We start from the raw sequence: 19797 nt of genomic DNA, 5'->3' as shown, positions 1-19797 counted from the left end.
ACAAGTCCACCTCGCAGCAATAAAACAACTTTATTCACTCGTCACCACAGAGGTTTGTGTGCGTGTGTTTGTGTGGGAAAGTTAAAGCTAATCTCTTAGCCTGAGAAAATGTGGAAAGAGAATTAATTTGGCATACAAATGCTTCCCACCACCACAGCATTAATAGTTAACAGGGTGGTAACCGTGCAGGGACACGCACAACCTCTTGACTCTATGCATGAAACTACTGTATATAGTACATGGATTGAAATCCATAGTTTATCCATTGCAGGTTTCTTTGGTGTTCTTCCCTTAAGTCATTGAAAGATGAGAATGGCTATAACACCTACACTGGATACTAGCTAGTCAGAACTATAATTAATTAATCAAGATGCTGGCAGATCCAGCATTGGGAACACCACAGAAGAGCAACAGATACCATACCATAATAATCACTGTTATTCACTTGTGATATATCAAAATAATTTAAGTGATGTCTCCAAGTAGCTGACCTCAAATAGCTTCGCAAGTAACTATTTGTTAGGTATGGGTGTCCATATGAAAGGAAGCATCTGCTGAAAAGACGTCCACTTTTATTAAGTCAAAGGATTGCTCTTGCAGTTATTGTTTCACAATACAAATTTCAGAATATAAACATGACAAAATTAAGTGCTCATTCTTATTCTTTGAAGCAGAACATAAATTGGCCTTAGACCTGGACAACAAATTACAAAACACTACTCGTCTTCTGAAGACCCCGTAAAACACTGGAACTTAAAACAGCACTGTATGGACAAAACATGTCCGTAGAAAATAAAAATAAAATTCTATGCTACATGAATACTATGGAAATGTTTTTTGTACCACCTATGAGCTTCCACTACAGGGATGTCTTCACAAGACATGTTTGTCAAAGTAGTTTCACTCTTTGTTGTTGCCCCACTTCGCCATTTTATTGTTCACTGGAGTCTTGATGAACCTGCTTGATTTCATGTAGGCTGCTATCTTTTCAAGCCCCTGTGAGTAACCAAGAAAAAAATGTTTAGACAACAAACAAAAAAATATCTGTACACAAAATTAGCTGGTAACAGAAACAAGACATCAAAATGCAGCAGTCACCTCAAAATGGTCCAGAAACTCCTTAAGGTTCTTGAACTCATCCAGGCTTTTGGGCTCAAACATACGGTGTTGATCCAAAAGCTCATACATGAGAAAGTCCACAAAGGTAATCTGAGTGAATGGCAAAGATGACATGTTGTGCATGAGTAGAGGAATCACAATACTACACATGCATAATGTACTGCACAGATTGTAGACAAATCTATTTTCATTATGGTTAAAAGACATCAATTGGGAAGTGCTGATAGTCTTCAATTTCATGACATGCCAATCAAACATACAGTATGCTCATATGCAGAGAATATAAACAGATAAGGACAGCAATAGCCCTCCACCTGATTGTATATGTATACTTGACAAGTACATGCTTTTATTTAATTCTTGTGTAATTGGCAAATCCTAATTCAATGTAGAAGCCAGAGATGTATTGTCTTACAAATATTCCTTTTCTAATCAAATTATTTACCATAACATTAAATATGTCCTGCAAAGTTGATGCTTATCCACTGACAAGTTTATGAGCTAATTGGCATTTAGATGGGCACAATACACTGGAGACTGACAAAAGCTATTACAGTTTCTTTTTCAACTGTTTACACACCAAATCTTTGCTTGTTACATAATTTTTGAAACCCGTCACTCAAACACCGTAACCCCACACCAAATCTGTAAAACCATACACTAATTATCAGCCTTTGAGTTTTCAATTTCATGAAACACTTTTTGCAAAACACCACACACAACTCTCTATCTAACACACAAAAATCGAACAGGAACTTACTCGATTTCGTTTTTCAACTACAACCAATCAAAAGGCCACACTTATTCGCCACTTATTCACATTCACTCCTCAATGTACAAACACTGATTATTATACCATCCAATTATTGCCATAGTATAGACTCTTTCAATCTGTTCCTAGAAGTTATTCAATCTGTTCCTTAAAGTTATATAATAAGTTGACTACACACCCAACTACCCCCACACACACACACACACAACAACAAAAAGTCATTTAATATGTAGAAGTCAGTAATTTCTTTCTTTGAAAATATAATTTCAGTAATTTCTGTCTTCGGCAAAATCAGCTTTTTCAAAACTCGATATAAATCTGGTGGTCAAATTATTTGGGGGGGGAACCCCACCATTTTTGGTTTCAATATTGCTTTCGTGTTTATTTTGTGTATTTCAACTCTCTGTCGATGACTTGCACATATAACAAAGCTTATCTTCCCAACTCGGGCTCAAACAGAACGTGCACGGGTCAATCTGGATTTTTATAAGCCCATGAAAGACAGAAAAGCTTTAGGTTGAGCAAATGGTGTGTACATGATGTATCCAAAATGTCATATTATGACAAAACGTTTATAATGTGAGGTGAATGCTTGCTTTAGAGATGTGTTTATGACATTTTGAATGCTGTGTCATTTTGCTGGAGACTTGAGTCATTTTGTATTTTGTGTGAGCAATAGTGGGGTTTGTGTGTAGTTTTCAAAAATAGACAGAGTTTTGAAAATGTGTGTAAACAGTTGTACAAAACTGTAAAGACCGGTCAAAGAACTGCCATCTACTTATTCATTTTAATATTATCAAAACTTTACACAAAGCTGCTTTTGTACAGATTACCTTATCTCCAGCAAACCATTTCCTGTCTCCCAAAAAATCAGAGAATAGCTTCAGGGTGTCAGGGAGTTTTTTCAAGTATCCAGGCTTCATTTTATCCTGCATAAAAGAGTTTACAGAGAAAAGGTCAAACATCATCAGGAAATGGACATAATTCCAAGGAATAATTATTGCACTTCAGCAGTAGTAGGCTACTGATCAACAATGAAAACACAAAAAAGCATTTGTGGTCTCAACAAGCCGAGACAGTTAATATTAGCCCACACATGTAATCGGTTTCCACACATGTCAACTCACATATTCTGTATAGCAGAGCATGACAAAGCCATTACGGAAGTCCATTGCTTGATTTTCAAGGATGTCCACCCGAACCTTCTCATCCTCCGTCTCCCCACCTATTATAGAAAAATGTAGGTGTAGAATTATCATTTCAAACACAAGGGCCACAAGTAACATGTTTACTTCATCTTCCATGGAAAAACAAGCAATTGTGAGTGATAAGATTGCCAGTGAGTACTTACAAAGGTTATGCTTTCGAGCAATGTATCTCATGATGGCATTGCTTTGGACTATTTTCCTGTCTCCGTCCACAAGATAAGGCAACTTGCACAGAAAATGGATGTTAATAAACTTGGCAGGTTATAACTCTTCCAAGCATGCACAAAACATGCACCTGTAAGGTAGGCTACTTACATTGGGGAAATCCATCCCAAGTTTGGACTTCTCGTCAAACCAACAACTTTTGTCATAATTGGGAGCTGTGTGAGAAGACAAACAACAGAATACTCAGGCATCAATCTCTTGCACCAGTCACCTCTTGCTAGCCTGGAAAATCCAGACCCTGGTAATCTAGAAAGATTAAGGGTCTGGCCACGAATAACGAAAATGGCCCAACTCGAGGGGCGGCACCAAGCATGCATTTGAAAAGCTCACTACGCAATTGGATAACACTACAACCAATGGTTACTGACTGATTCGTTGGAACGCTGTCGTCATCTGTTTAGCTCGCCTCTGGCCCGCCTATATCAGATACACCGTAATGTGCATCATTACTCATTGCCAGAGTGTATCATTACTCTAGCCTGATGAGCCAGACCCACATCAAGATGTAGGATCTGGGAACTCACCATTCGCAGTGCTTAATCGGAGGGGCGGGATAAACGTTTGTGTTTCAAATTCCCTCTGCACGCAATAGGATAGCGCTACAACTCATGAGTCCCATGCATTTTCCCACCAGCGGAGCTAGTTGGCGAGTTGATCAAACTTTTGACAACTTAAAAAAAAAGCTTGTGTCGAGCTGTTCGCCAGCAGCAGCATCCATCTTCTTTGTTTTCAAGTAGCAGGGAATTCACACGGAACCGTGGCAACTCTGCCATCATTATGTTAAGCCCGCCCACCGACTCTATACACTATGTGATTGGCCTCATTGAAGTTTATTTTTTCCAGCTTGCAAGCCAACAGAGAATTGCTAGACTACCCAGGCTGTAAATTAAATTTGCTGCCGCTAGGGTGCGTCTACATTTCTAGGCCATCATTACTCATTGCCAGAGTGTCTGGCAGAGACAATTCAAATTGTGCTCTCCAGAGAACCTCTTGCCCCTGCCCCTGCCCCTGGTGAATGAGCAGTCTGTCTCTTTGCTTTGACTTTTACTAGTTCAAGGTTCAAGTAGGCCTACACTTTATGGACACGGCGTGGGCCTATACTATAATAAAACAATGATATATCCAGGTTTCACTGACGGAACTGAGTTGACAGCAAGTCAACTGTCAAAGATCATTCCTACCTTCCCCGCAAGCGTAGAGTTTATCCTCATATTTCGTCTCCGTGTACTCCAACAGCAGGCGGATTGGCTGAGCGAGCTGTAATAAGACATACCGAACTTATAACACAGTCAGGGGATATGGGCGTTTCTGTAGCCTACCGCATGGTCGCTCGTGGAAAATCAAGCAGGCTGGTTGATTTGAAAACAGAAATCAAGCCTATAACCCACGCACAATTTCTCCATGCACACCATAGGGTGTCAAGAAGATGCCAGAAATATACGAGTAGGCCTAAGCCACAGTTTCAAACATTCTTTGTCGGATCCTTTGTTGCAAACTGAAACGCGGTGCATTAGCCTACCGGGGTGCCGCCGCGCGTTATGCAATATTTTGGCTTTGTTCATAACACCATGGTGGTTCATGAATGTGCAGTGAAAGCCAGCAAAGTCTAAACATAGGCTACTCTTTATGTCTTTTCAAAGTATCCTTTCACAATGTAGGCTACGATTCAGTTTCACATAAAAACATACAAGATGGCCACAACAAATGAAACTAGAACTCCACTGTTTGATTTCGCCTAGTTGTCTCTTGGATTATAAATACAATTGGCTAAAAGTACCGTTTTGAACATTTTACTAGGCCTATTATAATCATTTCTTACCCCTCTGATATCCCAGTATGCCAGAATCATTGCCATCTTGTTACAGTTGTTATATATTTTTTAAATTTTAGCGTAGCTTAACCGGCTATTTAAGCACACAGACACACTGAAGTTGCACGACCAAGGTGTTAATTCATAGGGAGTAGGAGTAGCCTAACCACCTCGACAGCATGACAGCCAATCGGCTGTCATGTGGGTGTGGTGCTTTTTACAAAAGTATCCTTCTCTATGCATTTGGTCTGAGTATGTATACAATGGGAGTAGCTTACTCATAGGCCTACACTTTTCTGAAATTAGTTTGGTACCACTCTACTCGAATACAATGACAATGACTAAAGACCCTGTTCTCACAAAACATGTCTGAGTGATTTAGGGTACTTTCTACCTACATGAATACCAAGGACATAAGGCAGGTTACCATCTCTGTGCATTTAAAACTGACCACATTTTTTCAGCTTTAACTTTCTCTTGTAAACACACGCAAACAAACCTCTGTGGTGACCAGTGAATCAAGTTGTTTTATTGCTGCAAGGTGGACTTTCTTCATTTCATCTCACTAGATTTTATTTAATAATCTGGAAATTAAAATGGTCCCCTATGAGCCCCTCAGTTTTTCTCCACTTTCTTATTTTATAGACCCTTTCAACAAGGTAAACAAAAACAATGCTTGAACATTCTATTTGGGCCCCAATCTACTTCCTCTGCATTAAGATAACATATGGAATGTTAAAACGGAAGTCTTGTGGGGCCAACTATGATGCTGAGAATGGAACTCTCTTGAAAGGGTCTATATAAGCTACCTGTTTTTATTTTTTATAAACATTAACAATACTTCAATCACCACAGAAGTGTCATTCTATTTTGAACATTGTCAGTGGTGTAAAATGGAGTTTGTTTTTGACATGAATGTATGCCAGGTGCACTTTCACTAAGACAATTTGGTGTTAATGCAAACGACAGTCTTGCTCAAAACTCCACCAATTAAGGTATGCTCTCAAACAACAGTTTGAACCTGTTAATTACCTTGGAAATCCAGAGTTCTCGCAAGAGCACAATTTGAATGGTCTCTGTGAGACACTCTGGCAATGAGTAATGATGCACGTTACGTTTACCCCTTGCATGCGAGGAACCAATCACATCGATGTATCTGATATAGGCGGGCCAGAGGCGAGCTAAACAGATGACGACAGCGCTGCAACGACTCAGTCAGTAAAAATTGGTCGTAGTGTTATCCAATTGCATTCAGTGAGATTTTCAAACGCATGCTTGGTGCCGCCCCTCGAGTTGGGCCATTACATTAGTCATGGCCAGACCCTTAATCTTTAATGCAGGGACATGCATGACCTCTTGACTCCATGCATGACTTGTTGAAACTAGTACATGGTGCATAGATTGAAATCCATAGTTTACAACAAGGTTACCTTCAAGTCATTCACCATTGCAGGCTTCTTTGGGTTTCTTCCCTCAAGTCATTTGAGGAGCAAATTCAGACAGAGTTTATCTTCTAACTGGGGACCAAGCAGCACCCATTGTGTTTGTACGTTTTCCTATTATTATTATTCCACCATAATAATAATAATAATAATAATAATAAGCTTTATTTGTATAGCACTTTTCATACACAGAATGCAGCTCAAAGTGCTTTACATTTGAAGCATGTAACACAATAATAGTCAGTCAGTCATTATCAATCACTTTTCTTCATTGCTGGGGCTGTTTATGATCCACTCAGCAACATATCAAAAATATAGAAAATGACGTCATAAGACTGGCAGCCTTAACCCTCTTACCCCCCACAAGCACGCCATATGGCAACTGTGGCAAGGAAAAACTCCCATATTCCAGGAAGAAACCTTGAGCAGAACCTGACTTAATAGGGAGCCCATCTGCTTCTGGCTGGCTGCCCTCAATAGTAGCAGATGTGGAATAATCTGAAAAAGTAGTCTACAGGATAAGATGAGTTAACTAAAAGCTTTCCTGTACAGGTATGTTTTCAGATCTTTTTAAAAAATATTTACTGAACTCGCCTGCTTGATATACAGAGGCAGGATGTTCCATAGTTTGGGGGCATAATGGATAAAAGCAGCTTCTCCACTTTGTTTGTGGAGCACTTTGGGTACGATTAAAAGATTATAATTGGATGATCTAAGTTTCCTTTGTGGTTGATAAGATATTAAAAGCTCAGAGATATATGAAGGTGCTATGCCATTCAGAGCTTTGTAAGTAATTAACATAACCTTAAAATCAATTCTATAGGAAATAGGGAGCCAGTGCAGTTCAGCCAACACAGGGGTGATGTGTTCTCTCTTCTTAGTCTTAGCTAAAAGTCTAGCCGCAGAGTTCTGTATGAGTGCCAGTTTCTTTAGATGTTTTTTGGGAAGACCAGTGAAAAGTGCATTGCAGTAGTCTAACCTGCTAGTGATATAGGCGTGAATTAGTTTTTCTGCATCTTGTTGAGTTAAAAGGCCGCGACTTTGGCAATGTTTCTCAAGTGGAAATAGGCTGTCTGAGTAACTTTACTGATATGGGGCTTAAAACTTAACTCTGCATCTAAGATGACACCGAGGCTTGTTACTTTTGGTTTGACCTGGTGCGCCAAGTTCCCCAGATTACTAAGAATAATATCTCGCTTTAGTTTTGGTCCAACCAGAAGTACCTCTGTTTTGTCATCATTTAGTTTCAAAAAATTTTTGCTCATCCACTGATTAATGGAGGTTAGGCATGCAGTGAGGGAGCAAAGGCCATCTGGGTTAGTTGGCTCCACAGAAATATACAATTGGGTATCATCTGCGTAGCTGTGGAAGTTTACATTATGCTGACTTATGACGTTTCCCAATGGAAGCATATATAGAGAAAATAGCAGGGGACCAAGGCAGCTCCCCTGGGCCACACCAAAAGGCAAGTCATGTTTTTCAGATACATAATCTCCTAGACTGATATAAAAATCTCTGCCAGTAATGTAGGTTTGAAACCAGTTTAGAGCACCATGGGAGTCTATACAGGGGTGGAGCTACGTGGTGGCCAGGGGTGGGGCCACAGCCACCACTGGTCAAAGCTTGACCACTCTGCTGCCCCCAGCTTCGTTCAATGAAAAGTATAAAAAACAAAACAAAAAACAAAACGATTGCTGCCGTTTTCGATTTTAGTAAGATACATTTCAAGAATGTGGCAGGGACTGAACCAATTACTACACTACACCCGTTCTGCTGACTGCGTGTGGTTCTTGCCACAGCTGGTCAGGCAGAGTCAGGCTGCGTTGCCTGAGTGGAGAATTGAGACAGTTACAGTACATTCTCTGTTACATTGCTCCGGAACTGTTCATCGCAGCGAGATGAAATCTTTTTTACGCACCTCCTGAATTTCAGAAATAGCATTTACGCACCTCTAAATTGCGTTTATCCACCTCTGTTTATCCACCTTTAAATAGCATACTGTTATTAAACAATTCTAAATTAAGCTTATGCCATTTTACAATGGTCTACAGTTTCATATTGTTGAGCCTGGCCTGCGCAATACAGTTTATCCATATCACACTGCATTATGGTGTTAGTGAACAATCCTCTTGCGGCAGTCAGCAGGAAGCATCAAAGATTAGTCACACGGGTAAACAAGTTTAGATAATGAATGTTTTTTTAAAATGGATATACACTGATTTCTGAAGCATCAACAACAGCTCCTGCTGATGCTCTATGCCAGAAAACGGCCTTGACTACAAGCCCAACGTGAGTGAGCCCCAGAAACAATAGAATTTAGGTTAACTTAGTGCGCAGTAGATTTATGTCACTGAGGTACAGTGTTGAAATTATTAGGTTACTTCAGACACAAATTTGCAAGTCACCTCTACCTTTTCCCCATTAGGTAGAATGAATAAAGTTGAGGATATAAAGTCAGATAGATAATATAACTGGTTGTTATCTCATGCATTCTTTGGCATCTAAGCCATTGAAAGCTAGTGACAATCTTGTCAGCTAGTTAATGTTAGTGTCGTGGCCTTAAACTCCACCAATGACAGATTCGGACCTCTCAAGAGACACAATACCACACTGTGATAATATTGCCAATATTATTTTATTGTACAGAGAGCATGGTCCAACAACACACAATAACAGGACAGGCAGGTGGGTAGAGTAGCTAAACCAGGACAGACATTCTAGGCAACTGCCCCTCCTCCCAAGGCCCAGGCTGAACAGAATTCCACTGATAGCACAACCCCCCTTATGAGACAAGGAGAAAAATAAATAAATAGATAGAAATTACTGATAACTACACATATGATTGATGCAACCCAATGAGTTACTTTACCCTGCCCCATACACATCAAAAATGCCCCTACTTCACTTTCAAGGTATTCACAAAGGAAATCAGTTTCATCACAGTAAATAATGTCACACTAACTTCCCTTGAGTCGGCGTGTAACACGCATTCTCTCAGCCAGCACACTGTAGACCAGTCTCGTTCCATACTATGGCAAGCCGTTCAGGACATAACGTCTGTCAAAATAACGCCTCCATGTGTAGATTTTTTTACTTCTTCAGGAGTAAAAAATAGACGTCTGGGCGTCAGACGTCATATTTTTACGTGTGCCACGCGCAAAAACTTTGCGTCTGACGTCAGAAGTAAAAAAATGACGACTGGATGATTTGCTGCAATGCCAGAGTAGACACGGCATAGAGCATCACAGTCCCGCCCCCTCCTCCGAGAGAGCTTAGTTTCCGGAAGTAAATTTCCCATTCATTTCTCCCATTGACGTTTGGAAAAATCCATTATCTAAAGAGTTTTAGAGAGCATGTCTTAGGCTAATCAGCTACTGGCGTAACTCATAAGCATACAACATATCATTTCGAGTGAAAAAACGAAGAGAAAGTCCAAAAAAAGTCAAAGGTACAAGACTGTGTACATATTTTTATTTCCGAGCGAAGGAACTACTCATCCCATAAACCACCGCGCCTCACTGAAAAATATAAGCAGCACAAACCAGCGCGAAATCATTTCCAACCATGTTTCCCTTTCCCTTTCCTCCAAACAATGATTTTTATATAGTTAATAGCAGTTATTTCAGGAGTAATCGTGTAAATAATAGTGTTTTGGTATTGAATGTTATATTTACCATCGTGTATTTTATATCGTGTGTGTGAAACCAGTTAACGTTAACGTTAGCAACATTATGCAGTGCTTCATATCTGACTGCCATCCTGATGCATGGACCGGTACATGGTCTGCTCTTGCGACCACCATATTCAGTTTATTAACTTGCTGTGAATTATTACACAAAATGTTCATTAAATGTACGAAGAAGTATTTCTAGGTTAATGATTGATGATATGGCTCGTACAGTATGAAGGCTACAGTAGCCTAGCTAATGTTAACTAGCATTACCAACCTCCCTGAAAAACTCACCACACAACTTCGTAGGTTTGATAGGTCTTGTCCCTCGTGCTGGCCCTTACAAAACCCACAAGCTGACCCTCGACACACAACAGTCAATAATGTGACCCAATTTAAAGTGGTTTTCACCCCTTTGGACACTCTTGATTTCGTCCTTGAAACAGTGAAATATTCACGGGGCATGGACGGTTTGCTAACCATTTTACTGCAGTGTCTAGCCGGTGTTAGCATCCAGCCTGTGCTATCAGCTAGCTAGCTAGTTCAAAGGTTTGGGATATACAGGGCTTTTTATGCCTCGACTAAGTTGATGTTTCATATAAACAACAATTCATATTCATAGAAACAACAAGGTCACTAAAACATAATATATTTCATACCTGTGTTGCAGCATGTAGGCTAATGTTAGCAGCATTGTAATGACATTCTAATGTCTGAAAGGCTAATGATTAGCTAGCCTATCGGCTACCTGAAAAGCTAAGTGTTCAAACTAGCATTTCCAGAGTTCTATTTGATGGTGTATTGGCCCTGACTAAGTTCGTGTGATATATAAACCACAATCCTTGTTTCAAACTATGACCTTAACGACCTTTCCACCAATCACAGGCATCACTGTGGGATTGTGGGATTGTTCAGGATTGTGGGTACTGAAGTACTTATCCAAGACATCGCGAATAAAAGACATTTATCTCAAAACAAGGTTAGTGCCCCGTGAACATTTGGCGTCTATATGAGCATACACAATCGCTTAGTACAGCCGTAGCTGGTTTTGAGTCTACCATGTGCAGTTAAGTTTTTATGGCTTATACCCGAATTGTCAATGGAGAAATTGCATTGAATTCTTACTTCCGGAAACTCCTGTGGGCGGGACTGTGATGCTCTATTGGCTGCTGGAATGGAAACAGGAAATGCAGCCGCTATAGTTGCAGCAGAAGAAACATGATGCCAGAGCAGGGGTGGGCAAACTTTTTGGCTCAAGGGCCACATTGGGTTTTGAAAATTGGCCGGCGGGCCGCACAATCCCCCCCTGCTTATTATTATTTATTTTAAAATAATAATTGCTTAAAAATACTGCTAATTTTATGTTGTTTAACAAATGTATAAATTGTGCACTGTCGCTTTAAGACAGTCGCTTTAATTCACGTTTATTTCTCAATGATCTTCTGCCTGCTCGCTATGGCTAGTGCTGTACCTACGGCTGGGCCCTCAGAGTTTTTAAATGGTCAGTAGTGGGAACTGTTGCCTTCATGATTTCCCTTTAAAAGTTTCTTATAAGGAGATATCAATTATCAACAATGGCAAGCCAGCTGGAACCTGTGGCTCTCCCAATTAAATGGATCGCATAATGCTCACGTTAGATCTGCTGCAAAGGAGATAACTAAGAGTTAACTTAGTTTAACATGATGTTATCTCTATTTAACATGATGTTTTGACATTGACATTGTAAACATTCTCTAAGGAGAGTGAAAAGCAGTTTGCAGTAAAGCTAACCAACGTCGTCTCTATCGCAGGAAAAAAAACGAGCAGCCTGATAACCAAATGAAATGCTCAGCGGGCCGGATGAAAGTGCTTGGCGGGCCGGGCCGCAGTTTGCCCACCCCTGTGCCAGAGCAATGTGCAGCATATTCCTGCTCAAATCGACGAACTATCGCAAACAGGGCTCGGGGGATTACTTTCAACAAGTAAGATTTAACATTATCGTACTATTGGTTGTATTTGGTTGTATACAACTGACACAAGAATCCCAGATAGCAAGGTGACATTGATATGATGTTGATTTTCCATCCAAATCATCATTTTGGTTGAGATTGAAATATCAATGATAAATAGACATTGAATCAGCATTACAATCCTGACAAAACTCCGACAGTGCATGAGCATAGATAGAGAGACATCGAAACAACATTGGTTTATAGTTTATATTACCATAATCGATAGACCATCGATACATAGTTCACTAAAAGATATTGAAAAGTCATGGATGTATGGTTTACTGGGAAATTTTGACGTGGTGATTGAAAAAAAATAATTCAGTGGAAATGCATGGATTCCAGTTTCTACTGGAATCCATGCATTTCCACTTAATTATTTTTAGAATCTGATCCCATCATACCTGTTCATTCTTACTCGTTGCTCGACTTATCGTGACTAAATTCAAGATGGCTGCAAACGCTAAACTTCGTGAAGATACTGTCTGTATAAATCGTCTTGTAAGTAAACTACCAGTGCTTTTTCAAAGTTCTCAATGTCTCGTTTTAAATGTCAGGGCCCTTGGAAGTCTACCAATGAAGTGTGGAGATACATTGAGCCTCGTAAATGGGTGTAAAACAGTGATTTATTTGCATGGCTAGCCCGATGCCGAAGCACCACTATTGAAAAAGCTGTTGGTAGCATCGGCTAACTAGCGCCAGATTTTGGAGTGCAGGGGACAAGCCGAGATGGGATATGAGACATACGTTCACACTTTGTATCATGTGTCAATACACTTTAGGTCAATATCACACCGGAATTCTCCTTTAACCGACGCGAATGACGCGGAATGATGTTTTCACGCGGAGAAAGGTTTTTCCGAAGCCGAACGCTAGGTGAGTCAGAGGTCGGAAACTGGGGCTAGAATTTGCTAACGGAGTTGCCCAGTTAGGGGCTCGTCGTCACTTTTGTCGTCACGTTGTAGTTCGTTTGTAGTCCATGTGGCCTTTCGTGTCCAACAGTTTTAATGTGAACTTGGGAATTTGCCGTTTTTGTCACTTGAAAGCTGCATTTCTTTCTTTCACAAGCGTCTTACACTATATTTTAAGCAAATACAGTTGTTTGTTTAGGATTAGTGAGTGTATGTTTTAACCTTTGTTGTGGCATCCGTGTTTGTCACACATTCCAACGTCAAAGCAAATGAACACTTGCTGTCGGAAAAACAAAGTAGCCATGGGGGCGGTCCTTGTCATTCCGAAGTGCCCTGAATGCACCCTTTCCCTCCTAATTGCTTCAATAAGCAATCAAATCGTGAGTCCCCAGTCCAATCAGCCAATTCAACCCATTACTGCGTAATACGGTACCGATCCACTTGCACGACACTTCATTTTGTCGTGTCGCATTCCACTCTAGTCCTATGGGTGACGTCAAGCGACTTTAACGCGCCCGCAAAGCATCCCGGGAAGGCAGCGCTGCATTTGAAATTATGTAGCGCGACAAAGAAGCTGGCCGAGGCCATAGACAGTAAAAGAAATGGACAAACAGACTCCGTCGTTTTCAATGGGAGGGCACTGAGTCAAATAGAACGATTTTTCAGTTGGTCCCCAGTACTAGCGCAGACTCACACTTAACTTTGTGGCGTTAGCCATCGAACTGAATCTTGTAACTCATATGATAGATACACAGAAATTCTTCTCACACTTCCTTCGCCTTCAAAGTCATCAAAGTTAAACATTTATTTATGTATTATTATTAATATCATCCTCACCAAGTCGTGTTAATGTTGAAGCTACCATACATGATCATCTTCAAAACAGTCAACAAAACAAAAAGTTATAGCCTTGAAGCTAATCTTCTTTCCACTTTTCCGACCTACGGTCAATCCATCGAAAACCTCTGTAATGATTAGTGCCGTTTTAAAAAAAAAAGGTTGCCTCTGTGTAATGCTTTACCTTAACATGGGTTAAAATGTATGCTAGGTTTTGCTTATGAGTTACCGTCATAGACAGTAAGGTGGACTGAACTTCTTATCCAAACAATACGGTTATCTCCCTACAGCGAGAAAGAGAGATTACGTCAAAGCTAGCTTCCCTCCAACCGAACAAGCTAACCATTCTTCTTACGGGTAACCAACGTTACGGACGAGGTAGTGGAGTCTGTTTTGCCTTTGCAGTGTTTATGTGGATTACACAGAAGCTACAATATCGGCACAGGATATATGTTATATGAAGTTATGGTATTTCAAAAAATCCTAGAATGAATGGACTTCTATGGGAGTTAGCAGAGAGGTGGTCCCTCCAGCCTACGTCGATTCTTCTACTTCCGGGAATTCGCCTGCCCCCTTGGCCGAGGCCCATCTTTATGCAAATTATTCCGTTGAACGCGAGGCGACTCTCCAATGAAAGGATGAGGTTGAAGGTCCTTTGTTCTACCACAACGGTGCCTGTGAAAATTTGGTTCCACTTACAAGACAAATAATGTTTTAACGATCTCTTCCACGACCACCTAGTAGTCCATAAAACAAACGAAACTAGGATTTGGATGAATATATTGACTGTTGGTGTTTCTGGTGAGGATTTGAGATTGCATTGAGTAGTTTAAATAAAACAAGATTTCCAAATGGCTTGCATAGTTTGTTTAGGCTATAATGTGTTGTATACTGTTAAGTACATGCCTAAAACTGTGGTCCATTTGTGGAAAAACACTTATAATACGTTAAAACGAACTGAGTATGAGCTGGTAACTGACATTTTAAACAAAACGCCCACACACGACTGAACGTGGGGATGCAGCGCGACATCTATGCGACACGACAAAATGAAGTGTCGTGCAAGTGGATCGGTACCGATAGTCTGCAGCAGTCCAGGGCCGACATGATAGTCAATTGGAACAACATAGACACACCCACTCCAAACAAGCGACAAAACCAAGCGTCATTAGCGTGGAAAGTTGGAAACGACTACCGAAAAGATACGCCTGTCACGGTATGTTGTGACAGCTATGTTGTAAGAATGGAACAAGAGGCTTTTGCGCAATAGCCAAAAGATAATGTGCCTTTATTGTAGGCTAGCCTAGTAGAGTTCACAAGGTGGAAAACGAGAGGAAATAATAGCGTTTAAAATGTCCATTTAAATTGTAGCCTAATATAATGTGCTGTAGTGTGTTTTAAATCAGAAATATTAAGGAATGTGAGGAGGTCGCTATTAACTTTAAAGAGTACATCTACAATTGAAAATATCTGCCTATGACGTAAATTGAATTGCCAAATGTCCGGTATACGGATGTCTGCTTTAGTTGACTAGATTTTAATCGGCCAAGCTGAAGAGATGGTGTCCGTTAATGTTTGTGCAAAAAGGCTGATTCATGTCACTAGCATTTTGCAACTGCGAGGTCCATGGCAGCCGCCCCACATAAATATTTCATTTTGTGAGTGAGATGTCCACGCTGTCCCCTGATGCGTTCGCCCCCCAGTTTCAGAGCTATTCTAAATGCAAAATTGCACATAGGGCCGTGACTGTAGTTAACAAACTAGATCCTAATAGAAAACTCTTAGCTTTCCTGGTTAAATGGTATGTTAGGCCTATTACACAACATAAATTGTGCTGGCGACCCAAATAAAATCTCCTGTGACCCACCCGTGGGTCGCGACCCAGTCTTTGGGAACCAATGGTCTAAAGGCATATCTGTTCAACATGCATTTAGTTCATTAAGCGCTTCTTATGCGTTATGGTTTGTATAATGTTGTTTTATTTACATTAGGCTGTTGATTAATTTGACATTGTTGTTTATTTTTGATATTCTCCTTAATGTAGTCTTACCATGTTATTGTTTTTATATTATTGATTGAATGGACATTATTGTTTATTATTGCTTTTTGCCCTCATTTTCATTCTTTATTTCATTAGGCTATTGATTGAATTGACATTGTTGTTTATTATTGCTATTCTCCTTATTATAGTCTGACCAACATCTTCATTTTGTTCCCTGTTAAATTTAAGTATTATATTGTTTTGTATTTGTACAGGATGTCACTTTGCTTTGGACAAAAGCGTAACCATAACCATAACCATATACAAATATTAACCAATCAAGGGAAACCGCGTTTGCGATGTAACCTGAAATAAAGTTTAATTTATCATAATTTTCTCACCAGTAAAATACAATCTTGGGTACAAATCACCTTTAGTGTTTATAATGCTATATGGCTTCACATCTCAGACATAATAAAGTCCTTAGAGAAATAACTGGGAAAGTTTACTCTTACAGGCTACCATAGAGGTGAAGTCCCCTTTCCCCTTTGCCCTTTTCGAAATGCTACTGGCACAGGTCAATTAATATAAAGGTGTAGGCTAGCATTCAGACTGGACTCCTACACACTTCCTAAAGTAAAATATTTTTAATGCAATGTGTTGAAGTGGTGTAGTTTTAAAATGTAATGCCAATTTCAGGATGAAAATGACTGAAAGGTGTGTTTTGTATCAACAGATTGTATTTTTGAACTTTCTGCTATTGTCAAGGTTTTCCTTTAGCTAATCATTAAGAACGACATACAGTATGTATATAATCACATACCAAATGTTACAGAGTGGGCTATCATGATTCAGTGATAGTCTTATTGAAGCTTATTTTAACTGGCTATTAATTGATATCAACAATCTTGATACAGGACCTATAACAGCCCAATAAAATAAAATGACACTACTGCATTGTTTCCATGAATGTATTTCATAATCCCCCATACAACCCACTTGTAGGCTAAACGGCCATATATCCAAAACATTTGTTGGACTAAAGAGAATTGAGTCTGCTACATTTTAACTAAAGGATGCCTTAAATGCTTCAAATAGGCTAAGCTGTAAAAAAAGGGTCATCTTATTCTTGTTTATACACAGGTTTTTACAAATGAATAATCCTGGCTACGCCCCTGAGTCTATAGCAGCCCATAGAACTGTCTGGTAAAAAAAAAAAGAGTTGTGAAATTTGGCACACTCATTGGGAACAGTCCCATGATTTATTTCACTAGGTTTCATGTGGACACCTCGATTGCTGGTAAAATTTGGACGTATGTTCACGCACATAACTTTTGACCCGTTTGCCCGATTTTCATAAATGAATACATTTCTGCCATAATGGATTTTCCGCTATATTGGATTTTATCAAAACACTAAAAAGTTTTCACAGGTCACAAAGTTTGTCTGATTTTCAGGAAACTTGGCACAGATGATCTTCATACCAAGCCTCACAAAAGTTATCCCATTGCGTATTGATTTTTTTAAGCATTTGCCCATTACAGCCAATCAAAATTGACAGCGAAGCCGCCAAACAGGAAGTGAGCTTACTTCAGCAATCCTTTCATGTATCATAACCAAACTTGAGACTTGTACTCATGACCCCATCGGGAGGACGCACAAGAAATTTGGTGACCTTTATGGGTCGCTGCGATCAGCAAAAATGCACTCTGTAGCTGTTAATGTGTTTGGAATTAAAACTTACTAGTGGTATCTGGTTATACTTTGGTAGGGCCAACACAAGCCAACATGTGGCAGATTAAGTTTTACATATGTCTTGAGTTTCTGAAGCAATATTCAAAAGCATTCACCCATCACAGCCAAAGCCGCCAAACAGGAACTGACCTTACATCTCATCCAATCTTTGATTACATGAATCTTGCTGTGTCTGCTTACAGTGGCATGGCAACTCCAGCTTATCAGCTTGGTCCCCTCATCGCTGCTTGCAGCTTTATTCTTTGTTTATCTTTGTTTTAAACAGTTGGATGATGAGAATGGCTGTAACAACTGTACAATGCATACTAACTATTCAGAAATATAATTAATTAATCATGGTGGTGGCTGATCCAACCTTGGGAACATCACAGAGGATCAACAAATATACCATACACTATAATAATCATAAGTTATTCACTTATGATATATCAAAATCACAGCTGAACTCAAGTACCTTTGCGAGTGACTATTTGTTAAGTATAGAATAATAATGAAAGGATGCATCTGCTGAAAAGACGTCTGCTTTTATTATGTCAAAGGATTGCTCATACTGTCCCATGACATTCGCCACTTGCCTATTGTCTCTATTTCCTTTCCTGTACCACTCGCCTACTGTCTTGTACCACTTGCCTACTGTCCCACGCCATTCGCCTACTTTCTCCTATACTGTCCCATGCCATGGGCCTTTCTCCTATACCGTCTTGTGCCACTTTCCTACTGTCCCACGTCACTGTCCCCTGCCACCTGCATGTTGTCCCACTTGCCAACTGTTGTGGGTTGCCATGGGTTAGGTTTAAAGTTATGGTTGGTCTCATTTGTGACATTGTTGTTTATTAGTACTATTCTCCTTAATGTAGTCTTACCAACATTTAAAATTGTTCACTGTTAAATGTAACTATTGTATTGTTGTTATTTGTATGTCGCTTTGGACAAAAGTGTCTGCCAAATCCCATAACCATTGAATTTGCGTGCGCACAAGAAACCCTGCTGCGGACTAGAATCTTTTTTTTTGCACATTGCAGTGTAGCTTCCACTGCATTAATTGCTGCCTAATGCCTACACAATACATGTTTGTTCTTCAAATAGGCCTAGTTTCACTCTTTCTTGTCGCCCCACTTTGCAATTTTGTCACTGAACCCGCTTGAGTCCATAACCATGTTTTCAAGGCCCTTGCAAATAACGAAGAAAAAAAGTAATGAAATAGCAAGTGACCAACATCCCATTTCTCTTTCTCTCTCTTCACTCTTTCACCATTATTTCATTGTTGCCATTCATCTTTAGCCCACTTAAGCCACTGTTTGTCATGTCAATTAGAGAGGACACTCTTTGTACTCCCTTTGGACCACTGTCATTGAAGCTGAAAAATAGGGCCTCTGTGAGGGACTAGTTTTAATCTGTTTTTCTTTGTTATCCTTGCTTTTAGTCCGGTGGACAGCCCATAGAGCCCCATTGTGGACCCGGAAATGTTGAGTACACCAAAGTTTTATGATGGAAATATATAGTATGGGGTCCCAGCATGTAGAAACTGCCGGATGCTAATTTGCATATGTTGGGCAATTTGTGTAATTGAACTAATTAGCATAAATTAGCATAATCGCCTATATTGATGATATTATAAGAGCTGCTTGGCCAAAATGGACAATGTTAGTATGTTTTTAGGGGTTACTGGAGATGTTGAGTCCATATCTGACATTTTCAAGATTCAAAATCACTATTTAAACTTGGTTTGGTCACGTTTTTACTCTCATTAAGCTGATTTTGCTTGAAGTTTTTTTGGTCCAAATTAGACAGATTTTTGGAGGATATGGCTGTAGCAATATACAGTAAGGCTGTAACAATACACCAACTTAACAATTCGATTCGTATCGTGATTTTATACCCACGGTTTGATACGAACCTCTTTTTTTGGAAGGGGGTGGCTAGACTACAATATAATATATCGGTATTATTTTATATGCTGATATAAAAAGAGAGAATACTGAATGTCTGATATTTATGACGGCACACTTTATGCAGATTAGCCTATAGCTTAGGCCTACTATTTCTATTATAACTGTACCACATTCAGCTGTCTGGTTG

General features: G+C 39.7%; 1 protein-coding gene across 1 annotated transcript; it reads right to left on the bottom strand.

The window, feature by feature from the left end:
- Nucleotides 1–555: 555 nt before the first annotated feature.
- LOC125292933 (glutathione S-transferase Mu 1-like) lies at nt 556–5296 on the bottom strand. The gene is made up of 8 exons (XM_048240503.1): nt 5144–5296; nt 4506–4581; nt 3415–3479; nt 3243–3324; nt 3019–3116; nt 2725–2820; nt 1099–1209; nt 556–996 (listed from the first exon to the last, which is right to left on the bottom strand). The coding sequence occupies exons 1-8, from the start codon at nt 5177–5179 to the stop codon at nt 901–903; spliced, it is 660 nt and encodes a 219-aa protein (XP_048096460.1). The 5' UTR covers nt 5180–5296; the 3' UTR covers nt 556–900.
- Nucleotides 5297–19797: the final 14501 nt, after the last annotated feature.

Source organism: Alosa alosa, chromosome 4 (genome assembly GCF_017589495.1).
Source record: "Alosa alosa isolate M-15738 ecotype Scorff River chromosome 4, AALO_Geno_1.1, whole genome shotgun sequence".
NCBI lineage: Eukaryota > Metazoa > Chordata > Actinopteri > Clupeiformes > Clupeidae > Alosa > Alosa alosa.
This window is presented reverse-complemented; position numbering and strand designations above follow the sequence as displayed.